This window comes from Salvelinus fontinalis, chromosome 12, assembly GCF_029448725.1.
Source record: "Salvelinus fontinalis isolate EN_2023a chromosome 12, ASM2944872v1, whole genome shotgun sequence".
Classification (NCBI taxonomy): domain Eukaryota; kingdom Metazoa; phylum Chordata; class Actinopteri; order Salmoniformes; family Salmonidae; genus Salvelinus; species Salvelinus fontinalis.
Window position 1 is genome coordinate 15,700,563 of NC_074676.1, and position 18,923 is coordinate 15,719,485.

General features: G+C 39.9%; 1 protein-coding gene across 2 annotated transcripts; it reads left to right on the forward strand.

The window, feature by feature from the left end:
• Positions 1-1,915: 1,915 nt before the first annotated feature.
• On the forward strand, positions 1,916-18,512 carry LOC129866877 (GTPase KRas). 2 transcript variants are annotated; one of them, XM_055939889.1, is made up of 6 exons: positions 1,916-2,181; positions 11,182-11,299; positions 11,873-12,051; positions 12,401-12,560; positions 14,621-14,745; positions 15,689-15,777. In XM_055939889.1, exons 2-5 carry the CDS (start codon positions 11,189-11,191, stop codon positions 14,738-14,740), a joined length of 570 nt encoding a protein of 189 aa, XP_055795864.1. In that variant the 5' UTR covers positions 1,916-2,181; positions 11,182-11,188; the 3' UTR covers positions 14,741-14,745; positions 15,689-15,777. The 2 variants fall into 2 exon arrangements, with proteins under 2 accessions (XP_055795864.1, XP_055795865.1); XM_055939890.1 differs by lacking the exon at positions 14,621-14,745 and having other exon boundaries at positions 1,921-2,181; positions 15,689-18,512.
• The last annotated feature ends 411 nt before the right edge of the window (positions 18,513-18,923 follow it).

An 18,923-nucleotide genomic window follows, 5' to 3' on the forward strand; every position in this document is an offset into this window, starting at 1 on the left:
GAGTTAATCAGTTGTCTGCGTAGCTTTGAGCGTCATTTTATTGACCAAGACAGAAGACACTTGAGAGTCTGCAATGGAGGCACTGATTTAATGCTGCATTGGGTTGAGTCAGTCAGTCAGTCAAGATGGCAAGTTACATGTCCTAATTAACACACAGTTGAATGTTCCAGTGAACGTCTGTGGTAGTCTGCATATAGACTTTTAACTGGAAAATAGCTAGGTGACTGGTGGTGAACATTAATCTTATCTTTAAAGACATGATATGTACTTTTTATTGTTATTTGTTATTACCTGTGTATTAGTCACTGTTAGTCTACGCCTTTTGTTTACGAAGCATGTGACAAATAAATAAATACATTTGATTTGATCTAGTGTATATATAAATCCTTGGTAGAGACCCTTGGTCTACTATGGGATCAGTGAAGGTAATTTAGCAAAACATCACAGTTTTGATCATGTTTATATTAGATTAATGCATGCCTCATACTCAGGATTCCAAAAAGCAAAATAGTGTCTTTTCTCTGTGTTATTATTCATTTGAGAGAAAATGGTGAATTTACAGACAGTGGCATTTCAAGCATGTAAAATGAAGAGGATAAGAAAACATAAATCAAGACATCTCCTACACCACGTGAGGCTACTTACACTACATCTGTTTATGTAACTACAATGTAAATACATAGATTTAAGAGCAACTTAAAGTAGTCCTACCACAAACTTTTTTCAATATCAATCAACAGCATAAAGCCATAAATATGCACAGAGCATACTTTATGCCACACAAGACTGAATGAAAACAGCTGATGGAGCATTGGCAATGGCATTGTTTGCGAGCTCATAAATGGATACCTACTGACCCCTTGTGGCTCCATCTAAACCCAGTCTAAACGCTCTAGTCCATCCATTTGATATGTTATATTATTTTTCTCAGAGGGTTTGAGAGTGCTGAAACTAAATATGAAATTCATATTTTAGTTATATTTATTTTTTAATGACTAAGTGTGAGCAGGATACTGTCTCCAGAATGGTGTAATATTTGATTTGATAACTATGTAATTAGTATCAAGATGATTCATCTTGGCTAGGTGCCTAAAATAGTTTTTTCAGATACATTTAGTTGAATGACAAATCACTGGTCACTAAAAATAATTGAGGATATATATTGTTTGAATTCTAACAAGCAGCCAGGGGTATGGATCTGTCCATAGCTGTTTTGCGCAATGCTGCCCCGGTCTGACACCCACACAAAAAAATAAACATAAAACTGCATAGTTGTTACGCACATGCGTAATTTTGTTCTAATGCAAATGTATACTTGTGTGAATTGGATACCGTCTCTTGATTTGGCCTCCCCGAGCCAAACGTTAACTGTTTGTTTTTACCACAGAGCTTACTGTACTGTATCCCCCCCACGGTCTATTTATATGCACATATTCAGCGCTGAAGGTATACCAGTGAAAGCCGAGGAAAACTGACAAAGGGATCGCCAAATCATTTCCTTGCTTGGGAATGACGTCCCTACAGTACATTCCAGTTATATTTAGAGCCTATATATAGTGGTCCCCCCTCATCCGTTGCTGTACCCGCTTCACTGGGAAGAAGAGGGATATCTATTCCCAGAGACAGGTCTTGAAATATTGATGATAGATAGAATAATTCAATTCACACTGTCATAATGATCGATGTATTTGTGCGCAGATATCTCAGTCCTATCTGTGAAAAACATATCGACCCAAAACGTTTCAAAACACAGTCTACCAACACAAGCATCCACCAGAACAATGTATTAACGTAAACTATAAGTGAATTGGGTGGAGAACAAGTGAGCGTCTTTATAATGCTTATTGTAAAACTAGTGTAGTGATATCACCGAAACCAGTTGAAATCCCCTGCTTTGCTTTCTGGGTAAACTGTACGACGCTGCACCCGGTATCCGCCCATATTCGCGTCAGGCCAACCTCAGCTGAATCGAGAGTAGCAGGCCAAACGCTGTATCAAATGGAAAGTTAAATCGATTAATGTCCTTACTTTTGTCTGCTTTTTTAAAAAGAAGTTACATTTACACAAATGCGGCCGTTTCAGTGTAAAGTAGGAAATGCAGAGATCGTGTGAAAAAGGAGGATTATCTGCTTGACTTCTTATTTGGTCGCTACTTCGGACGCGGAACTCCACACGCTATAGGTAAAACAATTGGAAAGATCACTACATTTGTATCAATTTACACAATGGATGCGGGGCGACAATGTGTCCTCTCGCCTATATCTTAATTTGAGGGTTGGGCCTGTAATGATTTCATATTTTCCTGTGCAATTGCAGCTAAAAGTATCGTTAATACAAACTACGCCCAATTGTTAACCTAATGTCTGGCCCTTTAATGCGCAGACCTATGCGGTATTTATGGCGGCTTCAAACTCATCCGCTCGCCCATGAATGCTGCAGGTTCTACCGGGTTTACGCATAGCATTCAATCCATTGTGCTAAAGAATTTGAGATTTGCACAAGACAATCCTAGTTCACTAACACTTATGGGATCTGCATATGCTAGGCTACTCTATAATTGTGGACCTACTCCAGTTAATTGTAGGCTACAGACAACTCGACTTTATACAGTTGTAATATTAGGGTGTAGGCCAATCTAAGGTTGTGTTCATCAGTTCGCATGTACAGGTATTATTCAAATAACTGGGTCCTTCCACGAAATGAGTGCCTCTTGCGTCCCTTTTGATGTTTTACTTTATTTTTAGATTGGGCATAAATATTTAATTTCAAAAGCCTGTTATTAAATAGTGCCCTTTTTAATATAGACCACATGGAAAATTCTATAAATTGGATTTTTAATATGAATAAAGACATTTCAGCATTTTGACATGTCCCTAGGTGCATCATGACTTGTAGGAAGATTAACACACTTAACCCAAACACGTCTCCAAGATTTCACCATCATTTAGTTATTTTGTTGCTTTGACATTATTATTTAATGTTAGTGATTAATTGAAGGTAAAAAAAACAACCCTGTCCCTCATCTTAAGGTCAACACTGTTACGTGAACTGTTAATATGGAGAAACTATTCCCTTTTAAAATAAATTTCAAAAGAGATTTGAAGATGTAATCAGTGTAAAAGCAGCTGAGCTTGTTTTACTCTTGGCATTTTTCTGGTGTTTTGTGGTGGAAAACTGAGCAGGTCGAGCATAACACGTCAACCCTGTTACCTTTGATAGACAGGCTAGAAATGTTTGAACAATTTAAAACATTTTGTGGAACTTGCATTCAATTGGCCCTCCTTTGCGTGCAACAAGCTTCCATTCCCCCTGTCGCAAGAGGAGTCATGGCTGATTTAAGATGAAGTTGTCAACCTAGCTCTCAAACTCTTCTTATCCGTAGGGTTTTCAGCAGTTAGCTTCGCCCACAGTTGGCTGCATGTGAACTACAATTTACTGTTTTAACGTTTAGAAACGTCAATTATCGTTTGCGAAACGGTTTTAGAAACATGCTGATATGCTCCTTATCTTTTATATCTGTGTGAGAGAATCTTTCAAATAAAACAGATGCAGTTACTGTAGCAGTTTTGCACAGACTATATGCTGTGCGTGCCAACAGTTACGTTCACACACAGGTGTTCGGGGCACTATAGATAGCTAATTAGCATAGATGGTCACCTATGTTTTCGGGGATCAAGAGCTGTAACATCAACCCTATTAAGGTGTGTAGTAATTTTAACCTTTTGTTATTATTTCTCGCTGGTAGGAAAAATATGGTCCTTATGTTTCCAAAACCGTACCGCGAGCAATGCGTTTTAACGTTCAGAACGAGCGTCTGGGCTTCTAACAACTCCCCCGACCAGAAGATGCATGTACTACCGTCAATAGGCGCTGAAGGTAGTTGGTGTCTATGAATTGGGTACGGTCAACCCTGCTATTTTATTTGGCACTTAATAGGCACTCACTGGAGTCATTTTCTTTTATATCTCCTCTTAAAATGGGAATATGGTTTTAATTTAAAATATTCTGACAGAATGGTAAAATGAAAGTTTTTTTCCCATTTTTTTTCACCAAGTTACACTAAATTGGTGGAACAACCCAGCCAGTAGTAGCTAGTATTAGGCCTTGGTTGACGGCCAATGAAAATGGCTGTTTGTCTAACATCAGATTATGCCAATAGGCAAGCTGCATAAAATGGACCCAGTGGGGTTTTTATAGGCTATTTGTCTACTCTTTCACAATACTTTCCTACAATATTGGCATGTATTTTACAGTAACTTGTAATTGATCTGAAAACAGAAAACTAATGGAGAGTGCTTGATTGGACATGCCAACTTTGTTGATGACTGGTATTTAATGATTTTTGTTGTAGAATGACTGTGAAGGTCAATTCTGGGGAATTTTTAAAAGGACATTACTCCGAAATGAATAAATTAAATAATGCTGTCATCAAACAAATATAATTCCCCCCCTCCAGAAATGAACCCAATAACATGTTGGTTCATATTATCAGGCAGGTGTGCTCTTCGGTAATAAAGATTGTCACCTGCTGTAGCCCAACTGATGCAGCATAGTGGCTATAAGGTTGAAGCACAGGGTTGAACATCTGCATTTACCCCAGTGGGCTAATCATTAGCTAGATCACAAACTCTAAAACATGATCTTGTTGCTAGTTAGCAACATATTGATGGCTTGAAGGTCCCCAAAAAACATTCCACTGGAACTCAGCCAAGGATCATTTACTGTGAATATAATGTGGGCTTACCTGTTACACCTGACGTGTTACATTTAGCCCCAGTTTCTCCTAGTCATTCAATGCCATTAGCGAGCACTATTGTGCATAAACCATGCTGCTGCTAAAAGCTCTGGTTTTAAAATGGTGCAATTCACACATTTTGTGGTGTTGAGAAAGTAGAAAGCTTTGATTCTCTTTTAACAGTGGTCACCAAAACAGCTTTTCCTAAAGTGTGTTTTCTCGGGACTGCTTTAGGAATGTTCTACAATGACTGGGCATGCATTTTGAGAGTCGAGGAATATGCTTTTCTCACATAGAATGCGACAAGCTGACCAATTGAATACGTCAACTGTTACGCACGCCTCTGAGAAGAGGGAACGCAACTCCCTGCTATAACTCAACTCTCTGAAGTGCAAGAGGTATGGACTGTAGGTGCGAGCAAGGATGACACAAAAGCAGATTTTACCGTTTACTAGAATTTATTTTCTTACACGGTAATATGGGGAAAAGGGGCTGGACGGAACATAAGCAAAGAAAGTAAATATCAAAGTTCCCCCTCTCCTATCTAACCTGCCTACCCACTTAACTTAACACCGCCTGGTGCCCTAACCAAAATACAGGGGATGGTCCGCCCAGGTCTTACCTAGTGTGCCTAGACAGTAAATATACTACGGGTATATGTATGCCCTCGGGCCTCTTGCCTAAGCACTCCCAAAGTGCCTTCTCCTTCCCCCCTGGGAACAAACGAAACAGAGTAATTTTTAACGATTTCACAAACACTCAAACACAGGACATAGAAAAACTGCTACCAACAACAACAGTACATACCACACTTTCTGATACACAACCAACACTATATCACAATCTAATTTTTCTCTCTCTCAATCTCCAAATCTCTACTCCTTATCTCATCTCTCTCCTCTCTCCAAATCTCATCTCCTCAATCTTCCCTCTCTTGGGCAGAACACTGGCTTTTATCTTCAGGTGGCAATGGTGATTAGAGTCAGCTGCTTCTTGACGAGGGGGCGGGGTCAGCTCCAATCACCAATTAGCCTGGTTGGGGAGTATTTCAGGAAGCCATCTCCTGAAACACACACTCAAATACAGAACACAGAAACTGGGGAACGTAACATCAACTATTCTGCTATAAAGTTGTCTGATTTTGCTGCCGGTCATTTCCATGTAACAGGACCCATGAGCACCAACAAGTTCAGAGGAGCATATCAAATTGTGTGTCAAATGAAAGCGAAGAGTCTGTATTTTTTGGGAAATGAAGGCATGGATACATTTTTCCGTTTCCCCATTTAAAAAAACAACAACATTTTCCATCTTAAAAATTAGGCAGAAGTAATGGCTTTGATTTCTGGTCAAACAGATGGAAAAGTGGTCTTTAGAAAACATCTACCAGAAAAGTCTTAAAAGTTATTAGAAATACATCAAAACATTATACTGTTGAAGTAAAGACCTCTGCCAGCTAATATCAAAACTTACAGTTGAAGTCAGAAGTTTACATATACATTTAAACTCAGCTTTTCACAATTCCTGACATTTAATCCTAGTAAAAATTGCCTGTCTTAGGTCAGTTAGGATCCCCACTTTATTTTAAGAATCTGAAATGTCAGAATAATAGTAGAGAGAATGATTTATTTCAGCTTTTATTTCTTTCATTACATTCCCAGTGGGTCAGAAGTTTACATGCAGTCAATTAGTATTTGGTAGCATTGCCTTTAAATTGTTTAACTTGGGGCAAACGTTTTGGGTAGACTTCCACAAGCTTCTCGCAATAAGTTGGGTGAATTTTGGCCCATTCCTCCTGACAGAGCTGGTGTAACTGTGTCAGGCCTCCTTGCTCGCACACGCTTTTTGAATTCTGCCCACACATTTTCTATAGGATTGAGGTCAGGGCTTTGTGATGGCCACTCCAATACCTTGTCTTTGTTGTCCTTAAGCCATTTTGCCACAACTTTGGAAGTATGCTTGGGGTCATTGTCCATTTGGAAGACCCATTTGCAACCAAGCTTTAACTTCCTGACTGATGTCTTGAGATGTTGCTTCAATATATCCACATAACTTTCCATCCTCATAATGCCATCTATTTTGTGAAGTGCACCCGTCCCTCCTGCAGCAAAGCACCCCCACAACATGATGCTCCTACCCTCGTGCTTCACGGTTGGGATGGTGTTCTTTGGCTTGCAAGCCTCTCCTTTTTCCTCCAAACATAACATTTACATTTACATTTAAGTCATTTAGCAGACGCTCTTATCCAGAGCGACTTACAAATTGGTGCATTCACCTTATGATATCCAGTGGAACAACCACTTTACAATAGTGCATCTAACTCTTTTAAGGGGGGGGGGGGGGTTAGAAGAATTACTTTATCCTATCCTAGGTATTCCTTAAAGAGGTGGGGTTTCAGGTGTCTCCGGAAGGTGGTGATTGACTCCGCTGACCTGGCGTCGTGAGGGAGTTTGTTCCACCATTGGGGTGCCAGAGCAGCGAACAGTTTTGACTGGGCTGAGCGGGAACTGTACTTCCTCAGAGGTAGGGAGGCAAGCAGGCCAGAGGTGGATGAACGCAGTGCCCTTGTTTGGGTGTAGGGCCTGATCAGAGCCTGAAGGTACGGAGGTGCCGTTCCCCTCACAGCTCCGTAGGCAAGCACCATAACGTTGGTCATTATGGCCAAACAGTTCTATTTTTGTTTCATCAGACCAGAGGACATTTTTTCCAAAAAGTATGATCTTTGTCTCCATGTGCATTTGCAATGGCAGTGCATTTGCAATGGCGGTTTTGCAGCAGTGGCTTCTTCCTTGTTGAGCGGCCTTTCAGGTTATGTCAATATAGGACTCGTTTTACTGTGGATATAGATACTTGTGTACCTGTTTCCTCCAGCATCTTCACAAGCTCCTTTGCTGCTGTTCTGGGATTGATTTGCACTTTTTGCACCAAAGTACGTTCATCTCTAGGAGACAGAACGCGTCTCCTTCCTGAGCGGTATGACGGCTGTGTGGTCTTAAGGTGTTTATACTTGCGTGTTATTGTTTGTACAGATAAACGTGGTACCTTCAGGTGTTTGGAAATTGCTCCCAAGGATGAACAAGACTTGTGGAGGTCAACATTTTTTTTTTTTAATGTCTTGGCTGGTTTCTTTTGATTTTTCCCATGTCAAGCAAAGAGGCACTGCGTTTGAAGGTAGGCCTTTAAATACATCCACAGGTGATCCATCAAATGATGTCAGTTAGCCTATCAGAAGCTTCTAAAGCCATGACATACTTTTCTGGAATTTTCCAAGCTGTTTAAAGGCACAGTCAACTTAGTGTATGTAGAATTCTGGCCCACTGGAACTGTGAATTATATTATAAGTTTATAAGTATAAAATTATAAGTGAAATAATCTGTTTGTAAACAAATTACAAATTAAAGTAGATGTCCTAACCGACTTGCCACAACTATAGTTTGTGGAAATTTGTGGAGTGGTTGAAAAACGACTTTTAATGTCTCCAACCTAAGTGTATGTAAACTTCCGACTTCAACTGTATATTTAGTAATGGAGAAATTATTTGCCATTAAGTTTAAGAAACATTGCCTCGTGCCTTGTCATTCCGTTACCAAAAAACCCATCTTTAAGATATTTTCTCATTTCTCTCCTTCAATAGGAGGGAAGATAATGAAAGTTCACAGAAGTAACAAGTAAAGGTAGACCTACCAATGATTTAGTGTTTTTACTGAAATAAATGTTTATGAATTAAGTGATTAAAACTTGTAATTCTGATGGCAAATCGGTAACAGATTTACAGAAATCTGTAACAGAGTTACTGCAATTGAATTGGCTGCAATGGGAAATCATAGTTGTCACAAACCACAGTTGTGCTGCTGTCCTCCCTTCCACTGGCATACTGTTTTTTTTCTCTTTCTGGTCAAAGCGAGAGGGTAAAAACAGTCTGAACAAGCCCTCGCTCGCCCTCATACACTACCGGTCAAAGTTAATCAGCATGGCTACCACAGCATTCTGCAGTGACATGCCATCCCATCTGGTTTGCGCTTAGTGGGACTAACATTTGTTTTCAACAGGACAATGAAAAATAAAGAATAACCCTTGAATGAGTAGGTGTGTCCAAACTTTAGACTGATACTATATAAGGCAACGGTTGGCAACTTAGAAGAATCTCAAATGAAAAATATATTTTGAATTGTTTAACACTTTTTTTTTTTTTTGGTTAGTTCATGATTCCATATGTGTTTTATTTCATAGTTTTGATGTCTTCACTATTATTCTACAATGTAGAAAATAGTAAAAATTAAGAACCCCTTGAATGAGTAGGTTACTTTTCTCGGCTCTTACTGACCAATACCCATGAGCCCCCTCTTTCCATTTATTGTAAGTAGTATCCACGCAGACTGACACCGGACATCCATGGACTTTGAAAAGTAGTTTACATTTGGTCAGGCCGCCCTGGCCTTGATTTTAACGTCCACAGAGTTTGTTTTTTGGTTTCTGACTGGCCTGGACTTCTGTTTCACAAGATTGCACAGTATAGTGAAGAAAAGTAGAGTACATACTGTAGAATTACTGTGCTCGTCTGTGATGTCTGAAATTGTGAAACGTAGACGTCTATGATTTGTTCAAATTTGGTCCGGTCTGATTTCAACCAAATTTGGTCTTGTTTTGGGGGCGGAGCTCATTACAATAATAGCCAGGATATGAAAGGATGATATTGCATATTTCTACTTTTTGTGTATCTATTCAGGATACATCACCATGAAGAGAATGACATTCATATACATTATGCATTTCTGTATAGTACAGATCAGGGACCCATGATGTTATTCCGTTACAATATTTTTGTTACAGTTAGGGTATCATGTCATATCTAACACCCCATTCTTTTTGAATTTTAATTACGTGGAAGATATTTATGTTTTTGGAAAACATCGTCACATAAAAAACCCCAGGGAGATTATATCGTAATTCTGTTACCAGACTTTGCATCTACGCAGTTCTTCCAGAAAATGTGTTTTTGTGAAATGCTCTGTGTAAACTGTAAAGTAGTCCTTGTGCATAGAGCTGTATGTTTTTTTTCAACTTTTGAAATCAATGGTTTTTGTTTATAGATTTTAATGTAAGACTTTCTGAGTATCAATTCTGTTACTTGCTTGTGGTATTGGCTGAGGAAAATTTTAACGTGAACAACGATTTTTCATTAGATAATAATACAATTCCATAACCCTAGGTACCATTGCTCAGATCCTTGCTCTCATTTGGATCATAGGTGCTGGGTATCGGACATAATGTACAGTGTTGTTGACATACTGTACGGTTGTGTTCAGCACTGATTGTCTAATATAGCATCCATGATTCGTATCATCGATTGGACAGTATTTTGTTGGTATGTTGTTTTTCATCAGAAATTACTAGGTGATTCTATTTCCGTTGTATTTTGAGATGCTACTCATTGAGTTAAATGTCAGCCTCAACTGAGAACAAGTGTTTTTCATCTTTTTTAAACATAACTGTCTGGATAGCAGTGTGTGCCTCCCTGTTGCTTGATACTTCTGGGGTTGTAAAGTAACGTCATGCGTGTCTACTGCCAGATCCCATTGTGTAGCTGTTACTCACAACTGACTGTTGAATTTGTGTTACAGTTAGAGATACAGGAAGATTTAGTAGCAACATTTATGGGGATGATGTTTGAGGGAATTGTAACAGTAAATTTATGTTCAAACGATGTTAATTAATGATTAGTCATCATTTTATGAGCAAGAACCTTGCTTGTGTCCTATAATATCAATATAATAGTCTACGTAAATTACATTCTCTTTGCAGAATTCCAAAATCACTTTCATGGTTTTACATATCTTCTTCTCCTTGTTGATAAGCCCATTTTAAACTGTTCTAATAAAATAGTAGAGTATATTAGGTCCTCTCGTTCCATTTTCTCTGAAATCGCAGGATGAAATTGAATAGAATGTAAACATTCCTGTATCCACATAGATCTGTGATTGTATGCATTCCCTGCAGCTCTAGACACAGGATGGTCATTGTTGCAAATGAAAGGCAATGTGTAGACAATCGGGACAAAATCAAATGTAGCATTTGGCGGGCTCTGTACACACAAGCACTTTAGAGTAACGTAACTGATAAGGAATGAATACAACTTGACCAGATGGTTATGAAGAAATAGTTCATATCAGCTTTATTCCGTGTGTGTGGGCGGGCGGGGGTGGAGTAAAAAAATTCCCAGGTTTTTAAAGAAATCCCAGGTGGAGAATTCCTTGTTGGTGGATTTATCTCTCAGTTTCCTGATTCCAGGAATCCTCTAACTGGAAAACATGGGCATTTTGGGAAAGATACTGGAATTCTGCAACCCTATGTATGTGACTATTTCTTGTTGAGTCTGTGGTTAGTGTGTAGCTCATGAAATGTTTATTTTTATATTCACTGACTGTATTTCTGTGTCTTCGGTCCCATAGGTGAACGATGACCGAATACAAGCTGGTGGTGGTGGGAGCAGGAGGCGTGGGCAAGAGCGCACTCACCATCCAGCTCATCCAGAACCACTTTGTGGATGAATATGACCCCACCATCGAGGTAAAATTTGTTTCAGTTCAACCACGTGTCTTTCCCTACAAGGCATGCCTGGGAGTCAGGAGGAAAAGTTACTTTGAAAAAAAGTTGTGTACAATTTTTGTGGCTGCTGCTCTGCCTGCACAGAGGACTGCTCAGAGCTGTGTGAAAAATAACTGCAATCAGAATATGCAAAACAAATTGTGTGCAAATGCAAGTAAAAATGTGCTCCAGATTCTGTTATTTGAATGCATGAATATAATATCCGCAACATGTTGTCATTCAGTTAGTTTAACATTTGTAGATGGCTACGTGATGAAGTTTGACATGTCAGAAATTATTACTCTGAAAGCTATACATTTTATGACTGCTTGAAGACTGAATGCATTTCTTCCCTAGTGCACATATAGTCTCACTTACCTGGTCATCCCATCCATTCTCTTCAATTCCAATACTGTTGTATTTCCTTTGGAACTTTATCAGATGAGCATTCTATGACCATATAGTCAGGTAGACTGGACACCTATGAATATGTGCTCATTCATAGGTGTCCAGTCCGGAACCATTCATCTCTCTCTTTCTTGCTCCCTCCTTCAGGACTCATACAGGAAGCAGGTGGTGATTGATGGGGAGACGTGTCTGCTGGACATCCTGGACACTGCAGGTCAGGAGGAGTACAGCGCCATGAGGGACCAGTACATGAGGACAGGGGAGGGCTTCCTCTGTGTCTTCGCCATCAACAACACCAAGTCCTTCGAGGACATCCACCACTATAGGTGAGCTAGGTTCTGCCACACCTGAAGTACTACTGCCTATTGCACTGATGGCGGTAAGCCGGACTATAGTTAAACCAGCAGACTATAGTTAAACCAGCGGACTATAGTTAAACGAGCGGACTATAGTTGTATCGGTTTCCAAGCAGACACAGTTGTGCCAACCAAATCCTGTCAACTGTGTCAAAGCCAACATCACTCTCGACCTGTTCAACCCACTCTTTCACCAACCCTTTAACCAGGTTGTGTGTGAAATCAATAACCCAAAAAAGGAGTCCATTCCATACTTTGGATGACCAAAGCATTGCACTGGTATTTAACCCTTGCCTTCCCTGTCATCTTTGTTCTCCAGAGAGCAGATCAAGCGGGTGAAAGACTCGGAAGACGTGCCCATGGTGCTGGTGGGAAACAAGTGTGACCTGCCATCCCGGACGGTGGACACCAAACAGGCTCAGGACTTGGCGCGCAGCTATGGCATCCCCTTCATCGAGACCTCGGCCAAAACCAGACAGGTGAGAGACGGAGACAACAAGCCCTAGTGGGCTGTGTGGACACAGCCATGGCTCAAACAGCAACTATGACCTTGGTTTTTAACATGACGGCTATAGGCTAGCCTGGAAATCCAGACTGAATTCGGTAAAGTGAAATGTAGCGTGATTCAGTCTGGATTTCACAGCTACATTAGCTCTACTCCATATCTAGTTGAAGACCGATTTGAGACAGGATACTAAAACAGGTGAAAAGTTTACTAGTTTTTTATTTTATTTTTTATGTGGGATAACTTATAAGTTGAAATGTGCGCTCCACCTTATTAATGTCTCACAATTTTTTATTTTTGTTCCATTTCATCTTGGGTGAGAGAAAAAAATGGTCCTAACATTGCACCTGGTATAACATTGCACCTGGTATAACATTGCACCTGGTATAACATTGCACCTGGTATAACATTGCACCTGGTATAACATTGCACCTGGTATAACTTTGCACCTTAGTAAATCGAGCCCTTGTAGTGTCGAGGGTATTTGCTGGCGTGAACACATCAGCCATTCAACCATTTTCTCCACAGATCAATTTTCTTTATTGTAGCAAGATTACTTCTTACCAGCTGTGTCAGGTGTCCTTGCGATGGCTTTTTACAATCATGGCCACTTCAATCTCACAAAATGCTGTGGTCCTCTTTTGACTCCCGAGCTGCCTTTTTGATTTGCGTTGGTATCAATGGCTATATGTGCTCTGTTCCAAAATGGTGCTTGGAAACGTATCGGGTAATGTACTGTACATAATTAAAGTCCCTTTGCTTAATTGAATTCTTGATTTATGAATTGCTGTGTCCGTGCATGCTCCTCTGTCATGGAAATGTGGCTTTCTTTCACCATTAGAGGCTCCATAATGGATCTGGCATTGTTTTAATCAACAAATCAGTCAATCTTTGTCACTGAATCGTCACGACAGAGGGGAAATTGTTGGTAATTGTTTTGTGGCGGGGTGATAATCATGCTTAATGGACAGTGGGAAGTGATTGTGTGCTGTATGGTGCACTATTGTCTGTTTGATTATGTGGTTCCTGGCTTGGCTTCAATGGTGCGTGTCGTGTGAGGCTATGCGTGGCTGGTGCTGTGACGTATGTGACGATTTGTCAGTCGGTGAACCTTCTGCTCTTTTTGCATCGGTCCAATCACAACTCCTTCTGGGGCCGCTGATTGGTCTCTTCCAGCTTACTCCTCCGATGGTCGAATCGCCCGGCTACCTGGTGTTGCTCTTGTACTGAAATCACAAATAATACACACACGTTTGTACCTGTCATTCCCCTGTTAGGTTAAATTATTCATTATGTTTTAAACTGTATAAAAAAAAAAATGCATCCTCCGATTTATCCATCAGCCCTATACACAGCTAAATGTAGACTTAGTCGACATAGAATGCCAATACACTGAGTGTACAAAACATTAGGATCACCTTCCTAACACTGAGTTGCACACACCTTTGCCCTCAGAACAGCCTCAATTAATCAGGGCATGGACTCCACAAGTTGTCAAGCGTTCCACAGGGATGCTGGCTCATGTTGACTCCAATGCTTTTTTCCCACAGTTTGGGTGGTGGACCATTCTTGATATACACAGAAAACTGTTGAGTGTGAAAACCCCAGCAGCGTTGCAGTTCTTGACACACTCAAACGGTGCACCTGGCACATACTACCATACCCTGTTCAAAGGCACTTAAAACATTTGTCTTGCCCATTCACCATCTGAATGGCACACGTAGACAATCCATGTCTCAATTGTCTCAAAGATTAAATAAAAAAATTTAAGCTGTCATACCCTTCATCTACACTGATTGAAGTGCATTTAACAAGTGACATCAATAAGGGATCATAGCTTTCACCTGATCAGTCTGTCATGGAAAGAGCAGGTGTTCTTAATGTTTTCTAACACTGTGAGGGAACACAGTCTACATAGTGTCCCTGTATCCCCGAACACTGAGGGGTCAACAGTGTTCCTGTATCCCCGAACACTGAGGGGTCAACAGTGTCCCTGTATCCCCTAACTGAGGAGAGCTGTGTTTCGCACTGCAGAGAGTGGAGGATGCCTTTTACAGTCTGGTACGGGAGATCAGGCTGTACCGGCTGAAAAAGCTCAGCAAGGAAGAAAAGACCCCGCGCTGCGTCAAGCTTAAAAAGTGTGTTGTGATGTGAAAGGGGTAAGTGTGTATCATCCGCGCGCCCTCACGTCCGTCAGGTGTGTATTTGTGGTGTGTGGGAGGGTGTAGTCCGTGTGGTACCGAGCAGGGAAAGTGGTAATGTTTGCTGCTTGGTGGGTAGGATTCATCCCTATTTAAGCTAACCTCCTGGGATCTGCTGTGTGGTCTCCTTGAAACCAGGCGTCCATCTTAGTTTCTCCTCCTGTGGTATCTGTGTCTCTGTGTGGGGTATGTTTATACTATCGTGGGTGATGATAATTTTGTAAACTGCTCAACTGAGACAAATCAGTGGTGAGAGACGAGGGAGCAGGTAAGCTTGGAACTGTGTGACCGATGGCGATTGTGATAATCTGGGCCGAAATGAAGTCTTGAAATGGTGACTAAGGAAGTGTGATTACTAAGAGGACAGCACGGAGATGTTCCACTAAAGTCCCGGGGCAACTGTGTGCGTTGATGTCGCACATAACGTCCTTTGTTTCTGTCTTTGTCTTTCTTTTGCTGCATTGTTCTTTCTATCTCACAATCTGAAATGACTTTGGTTTCCTCTCTGATACAATAGGTGACAATGTTGTGCTAAGTGAATGACAAAGACCTGGTTATTTTTGGTCCCTGCCTCTCTTTGGCATCATTGATGTAGCCATTGTGTCTTTGCTGTTGTCTGCTGGGCCAGCTCATGCCACAAATCCACCTACCAACGAATCAATATGCAATGAGCACATTTGTAACGCAAGTTTTGTAATGCATGTTAGTCTACGTACTAGGTGTGTACACTGAAATGTCACCCTATTCCCTATATAGTCAAAAGTAGTGCAATATGTTGGGGAATAGGGGTGCCATTTCAGACATTTGCATCTGGCCAAGCTTTCATGTTAGTCACAGATGAGAACATAAGAGTTTTTGGGAAGAGTTTTCAAAACAAACCTTAACTTTTTCTTTCCCCCAGGGTGTCGATGATGCATTTTACACATTAGTGCGGGAAATCCGAAAACACAAGGAGAAGATGAGCAAGGAGGGCAAGAAGAAGAAAAAGAAGTCCAAGACAAAGTGTATACTCATGTGAATAATGACCAGCCCCCTTTTCAAGATAGACAAAAAAAATGTGTTAAAACAGTTCAAGTAATACATTTTTGTACATTACGCTAAATTATTAGCCTCTTTATCTTAGTACCCAAAATACTGAATATGGAAATGAACCCTATTTTTCTGCCTTTTTCTCTTATTTTGAAACCAATAAGCTTTACTTTCTGTTTAGTGCCAGTTGCCCAGAAGTGTTGGTCCGATAGGTTGATTATCAATTATGGTACAGTAAAACGAAAGGACTTTATTCAACAGCCAAGTTCATTACTGTAGGGAAATTTTGGACAACAGAAAAAGCAAGCCTAAAAAGCTTATTTTCCCTCTGCTGGAGAGCATGAGATGCTCTTAACAGTATGGGGCGCCAAATAGTTGAATCCCATTCCATTGGACAAGGAGTAACAACTGGGAGGCAGGACCAACACTTGATTGGGGGAAATTCCAAATGTCCCGGCCACTGTGTGTAATAATGCCCATCCTCCGACTTTAAACTCCTAGATATGATTCAATAATGTCATGCTGTACTTGAAGCATGCATGTGAACTTTACTACTGTATCTAGTTTAAAAAACGTCCTGGTTACCCATTTTAATTGAGTTGTAATCTGTTAGTGCTTTTTTGTAATTTGTGGGTAGTGATTTCCTGCCTACAGGACTTTCCTTTTTGCATGCAATGTGTTCTTACTAGTCAATGGGGAATGGCACAGTGATACTAATACTGTACGATACTGATACAGCCACTAGGGCCAGGAACGAGGAGCTCCTGTCCAGTTGGGCCACATAGGCTTTTATAGTGTTTCGGGCCTCGAGTCAATCTATATTCACCATACCTGATCTGATCTTTTGTGTAGAAACCAGTTGTTAAATGGTGGGAAACCTTTTCAACAACTGAAATGCTCCAGGTGGCAGGTAAGAAACAAAATAGATATTTTTTTTCATAGCATCAGAACAGCAAGATTCTCAGTAATGTTGAAGAGGACATGCAGCTAATGTGTTGCTCAGTGGCACTGCATGTTGCTTAAACAAATGCCTCTACACAATCCAGTGTCTCCTGTAGTTTTATCATTCAATTTGATATACCCTGCTCATTCTGAATGTTTTAAAAGATAAGTTAATTGTTCATCAAGAGATCTTATTTGCACGGTGAAATTTCCCTCATATCCTCAGGATTGGTGTATTTTGTGTCATGTTCTGTGTTTTTGAAAGACAAACCTTTCCCATTCAAGTGATTTTACTGAATTAACACATTTTACCTCATCTTAGTTATTAAACCGGCAAATCAAGATTTGGTCTTCCTTGTTACAGCGTAACATCCAAATTGTTTTGAGTGCAAACAAATAGCATGCCTAAATTAAACCTAAACTTTAAACCAAGTAATCTAATGATGTATATGTGTTATTCAGGTGAACTGTCTTAAAGAATAGTGAGTTACTGTCTTCAGATGCAAGACATAAAATACCCATCAGATCCTAACAGAATATGCCTTGCACATTTCCCCAAGCCTTTGTACTTATTGCTGCCATAAATGTACTTTCCTGTTTTTGGATTGGCTAGATTAGGCAAAGAAAATCTTAAAGGCCTTTTTTTTAATGTCCAATCATAGATCTTCCTTTCTCTCTTTTTTTGTTTTGTTTTACTTCTACGAAAGATGCACCCCCCTAGAATCGTTGTCATGCAAAGAGTGTTCAAAAATCTATTGCTCATATAAATTTCTCATTTTTCCTCGTGAAGTTATATTTTTTGGGTCAGAGCTTGGGTGGGAAGGTATTGCGTGGGTTTTGCTGGGCTGTGTTTCAAGTGAAATGACTGGTCCAGTCCAATAATTTGTCTAATGAATTCCTTACAAAGGTTGTTGCTTCCTAGTGATGTAACTGGAGCTGATGTCTGTAAATGAGGCAATTACCATTAAATTCATTTTTAGAGAAAAAAAAGTATTAATTTATAACACGGAATAGTTGTTTTTCAGCGTTATTTCACAACCTTAATACCAGGGTTTTACCTTGAGGCTTCTTACACATTGCCTTTTGGTTTTGCATCGGGTGCTTCAGTCAGACAGCAGAGGGATACATGTGAGCCGAGACTGCATTAGGCTTCTTCGTCACGTCTGTTCAACAGCTACAAACTCTGCTGTTTGAGAGGAATGAGATTCTAAAGTGAAACATAATATACAATACATTTATTAAGGATTTATTCTTTTTTGGCCCACTTTTATTACCTCCTTTTTGTTCCTAAAGTTAGATATGAACTGTTAGCACATTTTTGATTATGGGACGCCATTTGTTAACTGTATCACAAAAAGTAATTCTACCAAAATGTTCCACCTCCCTTTTATTTTGCGTGCCAACTGCTGATTTCTGAAAAGAAGTAGCATTTATACCTGGATCGTATTTAACAACCTTTTTGTATAGTTGTGATACTGAAAGGTGCACATTTTGTAAATTGTGCTTCATTTCTTTGGTGTGTCTAAATGAATGTTGCTTTAATGGAGTTTTCAGTACTCTCTCTCTTGTGTATGATGGGACTTGGGAGAGTGATTGGGTCTAGGGGAGTGAATGAATGACCACTGTTGAACACATCCATAGAGAGCTCTCTTTGGTCACTGTGTTGAGTGGTGATCTGATCCCAAATCTGTCTTTTTTTTTTGCCATGAATCTCACCACTCCTATTTAATGTGTAATAAAGACAAAACAATTAAGAGGAATTGGCCCTGTTTTCATTGCTCATAGTGACTTCTAAAAGTATTCACACCCCTTGACCTTTTCCACAGTTTGTTCTTACAAAGTGGGATTCAAATCGATTTAATTGTTGGTTTGTCAGCGATTTACACAATGCCCTGTCAGTGGAAGAATAATTCAAACGGCTGTAAAAGATTCATGAAATATAAAACATTATCTTGATTAGATAACTATTCAACATCCCGAGTCAATACATTTTACCATCACCTTTGGCTACGATTAAATTTGTCTTTTTCTGGGTAAATCTCTTTTGCTCATTGTTCTTTTCAAAATTCTCTAAGCTCTGTCAAATTGGTTGTTGATCCTTGCTAGACAACCATTTTCAGGTCTTTAATTTTTCAAGCAGATTTAAGTAAATTGTTACTAGTGCA

Coding starts and splice junctions, on each gene's coding strand:
- LOC129866877 (XM_055939889.1), top strand. CDS start 11,189: ATGACCGAATACAAGCTGGTGGTGGTGGGAGCAGGAGGCGTGGGCAAG. Junction 11,300..11,872: donor AATATGACCCCACCATCGAG/GTAAAATTTGTT, acceptor TCCCTCCTTCAG/GACTCATACAGGAAGCAGGT. Junction 12,561..14,620: donor CCTCGGCCAAAACCAGACAG/GTGAGAGACGGA, acceptor TTCGCACTGCAG/AGAGTGGAGGATGCCTTTTA.